The following is an 11,775-nucleotide window of genomic DNA, read 5'->3' on the forward strand; positions in this document are numbered from 1 at the left end:
AATTTCTGTTTCCTTTATGGGCAAATGTTGATGTTGGAGGGAAAGTCGTCTTTATAATTATTTAGCACTTATTATCTCTTTGGATTCACTAAAGTCAGTAACAGAAAAATGTTCACTAAAATCATGTGACTGATTTCAGCTGTGCTGTGACTATTTATTTAATAATGTGGCAGCATATTGGAATGAATAGGCTTGCTTGGTGATTTAATATATGAATGTTTTTTTATTTGTAATTATTTACCCTAGTGTAGGGAGAGACTTTCTTAATGAATTGTTTTATCCTATAAGGACATTTCTGATTAAGTTTTAAGTAACTATGTAAAATGAATTTAACTGTTTAAATAGGCAATGAGATTAGCATGAGAATGTAGACTGTCATGATGTCTGTCTGGAGTGGCTCATGATTGTGAGTGCCTACCTTAGGGCAGACTGTCAAAACAGGGCAGAAACCCCAAACTGGTGGTATTTTCTATAATTAAATTTCACTAATGAGAACTCCTGGATCACTGTAACAGTCTTACCACAGAGTCACAGATAGTCCCTGTAGACTGGGGGTCTGCAATCTCTGGCACGCGGCTCACCAGGATAAGCACCCTGGCAGGCCGAGCCAGTTTGTTTACCTGCCGCATCAGCAGGTCGGCCGATCACAGCTCTCACTGGCTGCAGTTCACCATCCCAGGCCAATGGGGGCTGCGGGAAGTGGTGCACGCTGAGGGATGTGCTGGCCGCGGCTTCCCCCTTCCCCCATTGGCCTGGAGCAGCTAACCGCAGCCAGTGGGACCCACGATCAGCCTAACCTGCCAACACAGCAGGGAAACAAACTGGCCTGACTCTCCAGGGTGCTTACCCTGGTGAGCCGCGTGCCAGAGGTTGCCGACCCATTCCATAGACTCTCCAGTCTACCTTGCAGTCCATTTTCTCTCTGATTGTTATGTTTCTGTGAATAAATAAATTATACTTTGTTCTGAAGAAGGTGTCTGTCACTTGCATTTTCATATAGATCACCACTCCTGAAAGGAAGTTTCGGGCAGGTGCCAAACTTTGTTGAGCTAGCTAAGGAAACAAAGTTGATAAACCAGGGTACTGTAACCTGGAGACCCCAGTCTAAAAGTGGGGTGAATCACAGGATTCCAACCCGAGAGACAGAGGTACAGCTAATCCGGAACCATGACTTTTTGTTAATAAAAATCTGTGGGGGTACAGGGTCCTGCTGCAAGTTATATTGGAAGGGAGGTCTAATTAGGTACAAAGGGAGGAGTTGCATGATACATTAAAAGGAGCAAAGAGTCCTGTCGCACCTTATAGATTAACAGACGTTTTGGAGCATGAGCTTTCGTGGGTGAATACCCACTTCGTCAGATGCAAGTAGTGGAAATTTCCACTAATACCCACTTCGTCGGATGCAAGTAGTGGAAATTTCCACTGCTTGCATCCAACGAAGTGGGTATTCACCTACGAAAGCTCATGCTCCAAAACGTCTGTTAGTCTATAAGGTGCGACAGGACTCTTTGCTGCTTTTACAGATCCAGACTAACACAGCTACCCCTCTGATATTATACATTAAGTGCCCAATTCTGCAACCTGGACTCACAAGTGGTCCTATTTACCTTATGTATTTGAAATATGAAGAAATAAACAAAATAGGGAAGCTAAGCCAAAGAAGCCAGATATCATATCAGTGACCCGTCTCCTGGCTGTGCTAGAGCTGATATAGCGAAAGTTGTGTTCCAGTGAGCTTCCAACTCCAGTCCTTGTGCACCTCTCCATAAGAAAGACTTCATTTAAAATGAGCGACCCTTTAAATAGAAAGGTTACTTCATTTGAATAGAATATACAATCTCAACTGCACAAATTCTAAACTCCTGCACTTGATCTATAGCTTACATGCAATAGATCAAACATGTAGGCTGACTGAAAGAACTCTAATGAGTAAAGTCTGCTTTTGCATCAACATTATTTAAGGTGTGTTCACTACTCCCTTTAAAAAACGAAGTTACTCTAGTTAGAATGATGTTCAGTCCTTGAAGGATTGACACTCCGTTCGAGCCCTTCAGATCTGTGAACTCTCTGTGAATCAGTTGGACTGTAGAGATTAGTGTGCAGTTTACAAAAATAAATGCCTGCAGTTATGCATACCAGATGAACATGAATTATTAAATGCAAGAAATACAATCTTCAAGTCCTAGACAATATCGCTTAATCACAACTGTATGTAGAATAAGTAGTATGACCAAGATGTCAAAGCTAGAAACTAAAGATCACTTGCAGGTTGCTCAGCTAGCTGATGTACTCTTAAGTCACTCATCTCCCATGACTGAAAGAAAATCATTGCAACAGGTGGCAACAGCTGCTTTCTATGCTAGAGTAGCTGCAACAAGAGAATGACTACACAAATATATGAAAGTGCCTCAGGTTTGTCATGGTTCAAAGTATTTGAAATCCAGATTAATGTCAGAGTTCAATGGCAGGTGGGTTTTGTAAATTCTGCTTTCATTAAAACAGAAATAGGGTTGCACTGATGTAAAGAAGAGCAGAATTTAGTCCTCTGAGTTTAAATTAAATATTTATATAATATAATGTCTATAATAATATCTAGTCAGCATGGGAAACAATTTAGGGTTATGATTCAGAAAATTTATGACAAATAGTCAAGGCTGACATTTTCAGATTATACTTTATAAGTCACATTTATAAAAAGTTTCTAAAGGGCTAGACAGTGATCAATAGATATTAGAAGCTTACTACAGGTATGAGTAACTTTAGAGACTGTCAGCAGCACATTCACGGTAGGTTTTATAGAGCGTTATAAGCCATGGTTATTTGGCTTGGCTTATTAGACTCTAACAATTGGTTAACCATTATTAAAACATCTATTAGTCATTTATTAACCCTTCATAATTTTTTTTTAAATGTAACCTTAATATAAAATGTGATTTTTCCCCCAAATCTTCCCTAAGAAAAATGGATGCTCAATTGCCATTAAAACTAATGGGAATTTGTTATCCAAATCCCCTAGGTAACTTTAAAAATTTCAGGCCATGGAACATAGCAACATTTATATTAACATTGCCCAGGCTTTTTCATTCTACATGGTCATTTTCAGTTTCCTCAAAGTTTTAAATTTTGGGCTGAAATTTGATAAATTGCTCTCTGTCCCAGAATCACGGAATGATTTCTGTTCTGAACATTTCAGCAAAAACAGATGAGCCATTTTCGAGCATAATAAATTACATGGTTGGAAAAATGAATTTTTTCTACAAAATCAAAAGATCTGCAAAATGAAGGTGATAGAAACTTGACATTTGGCAGGGCCATAGCCTCCAGGACATGTGCTTTTCATAGGTCTCATGACCATTAGATCTGATTTGGCTGAGTTATAAGAGTTTAAAAAAACATACTTCACACACATGCACACTGTTTTTTGTTACACAACATAAAGAACAATCTGCCATTGTTCCACTGGCATTGCACATGCATCCATAAATAAACCAAGTAGGAATTTCTATAAAAGCTATTCTCTATCACACACATGCTGAAGTGCTTTGCTAAAATTGAACCTTAATCTCTCTGTGTATTAGGCCTTGTCTAACCACAAATTTGCATTGGTTTAGTTTAAATTGTTTTTTAAACTAATTTAATTAGTGCAAAAGGCTCCATGGACACTCTTAATTCAGTTTAAACCGGGCTTATTTTGGTTTACTTAAAGTCAATTAGGAATTGGTTTAAATTAAACTAAAATAAGCTACTCTTAAACTGAAATGAGTGTCTATACAGCAGTTTGAACCAGTTTAACTAAATCAATTAAAAAACCCAATTCAAGTTAAAAATCAATGCAGTTTTCTCATGTGGACAAGCCCATAGTTCCCCATCTCTAAAGTGAGGATAATAACACTGCCCAACCAAACAGGGAGTTGTAAGGCTAATTTTATTAATGTTGAGGCACTGAGATACTATGGTCATAAAAGCTTTTTTAATGTAATTTTTTTTGGATGATATAATAATAGTTTACAACAATAGTCAATGGGAGGGAGGTTTTTTGCTTTGCATTCTTGCAATTTTGTGATTTCCTAGCCTCTGCATATATTTACATGAAAATATATTTTCGTTACTCATTCAAATAAATATTAGTGATCTATTAAAAGTAGCGTGCAAGGGAGAGAAATGATTTTATGCTGCCTTTTTTTTTTTTTTGCTTCATGATGTATAAAGAAAGTCTCGGTTTCCCTGCCCCCACCAAAACAATTCCCCCACCCCATTTTAAATATAGTGAAAATAGCACCTGGATGATTTTAAAGGACTAAATAAAACAGATTTAAATTAATGCAGATTTCATTGTTACTTTCTTTTGCAGTTTCCTGAGAATGAAGATTTTGACACTGTTTAATTTCATCCTTGCAAATTGTTTAATAATGGCCACTGGTAACTCAGTAAGTTTTACGAACTGCAATCATATTTATGATGCCCTTGTTTATTTTTAACAGTGTAGAAGAGGTCAAGAATAAGTTGCATTATTCTTATGTCTAAATTTTCTTCTAGTGATGGGTTAACTTCAAAAAGTTCAGAAGGATGGTTTGGAGGAGCACCCAAAAGTTTTGGCAATAAAACAAACATCTAAATCAATCCGATTTCTTGGATCTGAAAATCTCAAGATTGAGCTTTGTGGGAGGGGACTTCTGTGGCAGTAATTCCTGTTGTGGTTGGGCTAGAACTACCATAAGAACAGTCTCTCAAATTCCTAAATTCTGGCACTTCCATTTCTAGTTCTGGTTGAAAGTTAGAAGGGTGGAAACAAATGTAAATTAAATCAAATGAAGGGGGAAAGTCTAGGTTTGTTTCATTTCTGTGCAAGTTCACTGACTGCAGTGGGAAAAAAATCATTACATTAGCATGAAGTCCATTTTCTTTCTTTTAGTTTTCAGTGGGAAGTTTCTGGACTTTGGCTGACTCTGAAGTGAATAAACTGAAAGTACTCTAAAATTTATCCCAGGGTTTTCACCGCTTCAAGGATGCATACCGTTTCATCTCATTAAAGTCCTCAGAAAGAGGAGAATACAAATGAACAATTCAGTGAAAGATCCTTTCAGTTCTTAGCCTAATTTAAAGTAGTATTTTACTGGAAGGATGTTAGTTCCTCAAGAGTTACAAAATGAAGAAGTAGGATACATGTGGCATATTAATAACAACAACTGGGTTAAATATTGGACAATGTGTCCAAGAATAGAGCTGTCAGAAGCCCTTGAATAATTGCTTCTAAATATATAGTATAAACAATTGTAGTCAGTAAAGCAGACAAAAGAAGCTATATTCAATCTGGTTTAAATCAGTGGTACTACTATCTAATAGAGACAGAGCCACAACCAAATAACATTTCTCTAATTGTTATAATATCATAATATTTTTACTTTGATTCATGTCTAGACTAAGGAAAGATAAAGGAAAAGCAATCTATTTTTGCCAAAGATTCTTGTACTATATGCTTGCAGCCAGAGTCACCATTTCATTACTCTACTTTTACACTGGTGTAACTCTAGTGATTTCAGTGGAGTTATCCTGGGTAAAACTGGAGTAACAGGCCCCTAATCCACACATCTGAGAGCCAGGCTAATCCACATTAAAGTTATAGAATTGGTTTGTGATTGTGTCCCCATGAGGAATAGGTCTGATATTCCAGATATGAGACCCTTATTATTGCTGCTCATCAACAAAGCCTTAAAGGTCCTGTTGAGAGTTCAGCGAAAGAGACACCAAAAACCCAAAGTTAGTACTGTTCATTCATAGCTAAATTGATGTTGTTTTATTCTCTGTTTCTGGTCAGTCAGTTTCTTATTATGGTACCAGTTGTCCAACACTGCTGATAGGCACCTAGTATCCACCAACATAGGGATGTTTGGTCTCTTGTATCAAGGGTATTTTTACATAGTGTATTCCAGTTTCTATTGTACCTTGTGGAGATTATTCAGGTTCTTTGTTGGTCTTTCACTTTTATGAGCTCTAAATTCACTTGCAAACATTTAAAGTAAATAAAAAGAAAATTTCAGTTTAAAATGCAAAGTTTAAAATAACAGTATTTAGAGACTTAAAATATCTTAAAATGACACTAAGTAATTTAGATTCAAAATAAGTGATGGACCTCCATTTGGTTATGTTCTCAAGATTTGAATTAATCTTCCTCCCCTAAAAGACTCTTCTGTATGATCAAGATTATATAAATAAACATTAACTTCTGATTATTGCTAATTTTCTAGGAATTTTGGTTAAGTGATTAAATTAAGGACTAAGAGTCAAGGGTTCTGGACTCTGCCAGTGACTCGCTGTGTGACCGTGGCCATATTATTTAACTTTCTATGCCTTGGTTTATCCATCTGTATTATTATTTATTGCTTGTATTGTCATAGCGCCTCAGAGACCTGGTCTAAGACTGGAGCTTCTTTGTGAAAGGTGCTGTACAAACACAGAACAAAAAGACAATTGCTGCCCCAATCTAAGTATAAGACAAGAGACAGTAGAGATACAGACAGACAAACTGGGAGTACAAGGAAACAAAGAGAATATCGGTCATCCTCAGAGGCTGTGGTCTCAGCATACTAGCAGCCTACCATTGTCAATTGTTGTGTAGGCATCACAGCAAAGAAAAGTTTTAAATAGGGATTTGAAGGAGAACAATTATGTGGGTTTATAGATGTTATAGGGAGCTTCTTCCAAGTGTGAGGGGCAGCATGAGAAAAAGCACAAATGTGTTTGTTTGAAATTTAACAAGGGGGAATAGAGGCTGATATGGGCTGATCAGAGACAAGAGTCAACCTTTTGACACTGAATGAGAGAAGTGTGTGTGTGTGTNTTGGGGAGCAGAGAGGGGTGAGAACCGGGGTGCAGGCCGGAGGGGGAACCCAGGAATAGGGAGCCAAACCAATGTCCCCTTTGTTATTGCTGCTTGCTGTGTGCTCCACAATCTCTGTGAGAGTAAGGGGGAGTGTGTGTGTGCGGGGGGGGGGGCGGAGGGGATAGGCCATGAAGGGCCTGAAAGTGAAGACGAGTAGCTTATTTTATACAATAGAGAAGGGGGAGCCAATTAAGGGATACAAAGAGATAGTCCATTGTTTTGACGATGTTCTAGGAACATGATCTTTGTAGCAGCATTCTGAATGAATATGACTGGGACAAGACTGCATTTCTCAAGGCCAGAGAAAAGGATGTTGCAGTAACTGAGACATGAAATTAAGATGGCTTGGATGAGAATTTTAGCTGTGTGAATTGATAGGAAAGGCCATATTTTAGGTGTTTTACAGAAAGAATCTGCAAGATTCAGACATAAATGGACATGAGGAATCAGATGTCAAAGTCCAAGATGATGCCCTGGTTATGGATTTGAGTGGACAGGTGGTGATGTCCTCAGTGATCAAGAAAGGAGATAGCAAGAAAGATTTTCTGGGAAAGGAAAGGAGAAGATTAAGAACACTGTTCTAGCCATGTTGAGCTTGTGCTGACAGATATGAGGAGATGTCACCAAGCATAAGAACTTCTTGGACCAGATCGTGGGCCCATGGGTGTTCCAGGCTGCCAACACTTCCACATCACCATCGGAAGCTCAGGCTGGGTTTCTGCTAAGGAAGTCTGTGAAGCTGCATGCTGTAGGATGTACATCCAGAAGGACCTGAGTGGTAGCCCCTCACAGCCCACTGATTGGCTCACGCTGGTATATAAACCAGGAAGTCGTCATAGCAAGTTGTCTGAGCAAGTATTTGCTTGCTTCTGCTCCACTTGCCTCCTCTATGCAATTCAGCATCGAACCCTGACTTCCAGGCATCCTGACCCTGCCTGACCTGACCCGACCCTGACTCCGCCACTTGCCTCCTGTCTGCAACTCACTGCCTGACCCTAACTTCCTAGCATCTTGACCTGGCTTGACCCGACTCTGCTACTCATCTCCTGACTGCAACTTGGTAACTGACCCATACATGCAGGTTGCCCCAGGCCCAGCTTTGACACTGAGACAGGCTGAGAGTTCAGTTTGGACAGAAAGAGACAGGTCGGGAGCAAAGAGGTACATCTCTAAGGGCTAGTCTACACTGGCAATGGTAAAGCACTGCCATGGCTCTCCCAGCACTCTAAAAAAACCACCTCCATGAGGGACGTAGCTTCCAGCGCTGGGAGCCATGCTCCCACTGCTGGTGCACTGTCTACACTGGCATTTACAGTGCTGAAAATTGCTGTGCTCAGGGGGTGTTTTTTCACACCCTGAGCGAGACAGTTGCAATGCTATAAAGTGCCAATGTAAACAAGCCCTAAGTTGTAGAGATAGTAGTTAAATTTGTGTTTGTGGATGAGATTACCCAAAGTAAAGATATGATGTAGAGGGAGAATAGAAGAGGACAAAGGACAGAACCCTGTGGAACCCTCAGAGAAAGCTGAGGATGTCCTCCAAAAGACCATCTGAAGGAGCAATAAGAGAGGTAGGAGGACAACCAGGAGAAAGCAGAGTCATGGAAGCCAAGGGAGGGCAAGATTTCAGGAAGACGACTATGGTTGACTGTGTCGAAGGTGGCTAACTGGTCAAAGAGAATGAGGATGGAGTTCTGATCGTCAGCTTTGGCTAAAAGGTCATGTGTAAAATTATGATAATATTTCCCTACATCCCAGGAGTGTTTAGAGGCTTAATTCATTAATTTTTTTAAGCCCTCAGTTCTTCATTTGAAATTCATTATAGAGAGAAAAAATATTGTAAAATTATTAAAAATAATTAAGATCTTACCTGCCTAAATTTTCCAAACCCTCTAACTTTGTCACCCACAGTTCTGCAAAAACTCACATTTTTGAGTGCAAATGCTCCTGTGCATGAAAACTAAGCAGCCAGACCTCTAACTGCTTGACAGTACTACAAGTACTGTATGTGTGTGCAAGATCCACAAGCAGTTATGTGTGTAATATTGTCAGAGCAAATATGGCATCTGTACTGAGGGCACTTTGAAAATTTGGCTCATATTATTTTGGGCTTTGCTGATGAAGAGCCAGTAGAGGGAGCATGAGTGTTTTACAGTATTAATGGTAGTAAACTACTAGTATGCTGTGAGGCAAAAGTGCCCATTCCCTGAAGCTGAAAAAAGTACCTTCGCTCGTAAGTCATCTGTAAGAATTTTGCAGTAAGAATCACTTGACCAACAAGGATCATCTCATAAGTGATGCTCATCAGCTTTTCAGGAGTACATTAGTGTATTGTCTATCACTGTGCCCATTAATACTGATATCTGGAAAAGATTTTCAAGGCACTATTCAAATAAGTTAGGGCTCTGGGGGTTAACAGGGCACTGGAGGCTTTTATGTGTTTTCTGGTGAGTTTTAGGATTTGGTCAACTATCTCATCTCACAACCTCTTGTGGCCAAAGGTCCTGCTGCCTGCTCAGCATGGCTTATGTGCAGGCAGCCAGCTGGTACGGAACTTACTCCATAACTGAATCTGGTCCAAGAGCTTTATGGAGTTTTCAAAGATACATCACACTAGCACACGCAATAAACCCTCTGCTCTTCAACAGATTCCAAAACAAACTAGCTTATCCTGCCATATGTTTTCCAGGCTGCTAATCATCATCATATACTGGATTACAACAGAGTATGAATTAAATTAAAAGCAAACATCTGAGACACAACACAAATATTTGGAATGAAGGCATGTAATCAGGATTGCGCTGCAGAGACAACATGCCTGAAGCAACAAGTACTCATCTAAGGGAACCTTGAATATTAAAAGAAAATAACATTTTATATTAAAAAATCATAACAACCCCCTTTGAAGTGATTCTTTATCTCTTGCCTAAAAATCAACTCTTCTCTCTTTTCAGTCTCCTATTATAAGTTGGTCAACAAAGTGAATTGCATCCTCTAGAGTGAAAAAGCAATGCGGTCTAGCCTCCTGTAATAATATTGAGTCTTACGAGAAACAATGGGCCATTTCTATGTAAAATGGATCATGAGTGTTTATTGGTTGTAGTAAAAGCCCCTCTGCTTTTTAACTAACACGATTGTAAAATCATGTATTAACATCACAGTTTGTGGAATCTTATGAGTGCTGTGTGTCTTAATTAACAATCCTATTCTCAGAGCTGTACAGACATTAATGATCATGCTGATTCACCAACAAGGAAGCAAATCTATAGAGAAACATGCTGGTTTGTGCTGCATTTGGATGTTTTGGAGGGAACCTATTTTGTGAAATTGAATAGGACAAAATTAGTATAGAAAGAAATTTATTTTTTTCCAACCTTTTGCAACAGTACGAATTGAGTGCAAAACACTACTATTATGTTCACAGCATACACACAGAGAAATTAAATAAAAACATAGATTCTCTTGCAGGAAGGTTGCAGCATCACACTTCATTTCTTAGAATTCAGAATGATAATACTCAAGAACCTGAAAACAGACTGCTTCCTAAGGCAGCAAGGCACAGTTCACCTGACCTTGCTTTAAGCTGGCTCGGTCCAGAATGACATTGATGGTACACTTTGCTCCAAACCTCCCTAGCCAGCAAGCAGGACTAGGATCCCGCCTCCACCACCACCACTCAGACTGATAGCTTGTGATTCCAACACAGTCTTCAGTACCAGATCAGAATGCAGTAGTATAGTCAAGGGTTAACAAAGTTTATCCACTTCTCATTGGGGAATATGGAAAGTAGGTGAGGTTTTTTTGTTTGTTTGTTTGTTTTTTGTACCACCACACCACTGCCAGAATGTTAAAATTTCACACCAGCCTTGCCCTGATGTAACTGGTTAAATGAGTAGCGGGATGTTAGTGAATCAGGTTCTTTGTACTTAGCATTTATTCTTCATGTTCATGAGCAACTTGTGAATGATCATAATTTTTTTTTTTGTGAGCACTGGCAGTGGGTGTGGAGCTGTGCAATCCATGCATAAAGGAAGTCCGAGTCCCCATCCTAAGAACCTTGTACTCTAAAATGAAATGAAAGACAGACATAATGGCATTTAGACAGCAAAGCTGAAAAAGTACCAGTGCCCGGATTATATTTCCTGAGACCCTTGGGGATCTACAAGGTTTGGGGAAGATCCCACTACCTGTTCTCTGGGGACTTAAACCCTGTTCCTGACAGGAAGATGTGGGGGAGGCAATCTCTATGAAGGGATCCTTACAGTAACATTCTCCATCAGAGTCTCTTCCTGCAGATTTTACTGTGGAAGTGTTCATCCATTCCCACGATATAAGGGCTGGTCTCTAAGTAGTGTAAATTCCCTTATTTATAAAATAGGGTGACCAGAGAGCAAGTGTGAAAAATCAGGGCAGAGGGTGGGGGATAATAGGATCCTATATAAGAAAAAAAACCAAAAATAGGGACTGTCCCTATAAAATCTGGACAAATGGTCACCCTATTTATAAAATATATAAATGGATTATTGTTTAAAGACTCCATGGAAGAAATGTGTTTTAAGGAGAGGTCTGAAAAAGTGATGGTAGATGTTTGGCCACTCTGTAATATACTCAATAACTTTAAATAAAGGGAGGGCAGGCTAATCATAATCAATTTCTACAGTGATTGCTGATTAAGAAAAAGCACAAAGCCTACAAGGAGTGGAAAATGGGAGGGATTAGCAAGGAAAGCTACCTTATTGAGATCAGAACATGTAGGGATAAAGTGAGAAAGGCCAAAAGCCATATAGAGTTGGACCTTGCAAAGGAAATTAAAACCAAAAGTAAAAGGTTCTATAGCCATATAAATAAGAAGAAAACAAAGAAAGAAGAAGTGGGACCGCTAAACACTGAGGATGG

The 11,775-nt window shown here is 39.2% G+C and overlaps 1 protein-coding gene across 1 annotated transcript in view; it reads left to right on the top strand.

The window, feature by feature from the left end:
• FGL1 (fibrinogen like 1) overlaps positions 1-11,775 on the top strand; it is a 48,885-nt gene that overhangs the window by 1,239 nt on the left and 35,871 nt on the right. Inside the window, exon 2 of the mRNA XM_032798213.2 lies at positions 4,352-4,427. Coding sequence (XP_032654104.1) covers positions 4,362-4,427 — 66 coding nt within the window. The 5' untranslated portion in view covers positions 4,352-4,361. The remainder of the gene's footprint in view (positions 1-4,351; positions 4,428-11,775) is intronic.

The sequence above is a fragment of the Chelonoidis abingdonii genome, chromosome 5 (assembly GCF_003597395.2).
Source record: "Chelonoidis abingdonii isolate Lonesome George chromosome 5, CheloAbing_2.0, whole genome shotgun sequence".
NCBI classification, from domain to species: Eukaryota; Metazoa; Chordata; order Testudines; family Testudinidae; genus Chelonoidis; species Chelonoidis abingdonii.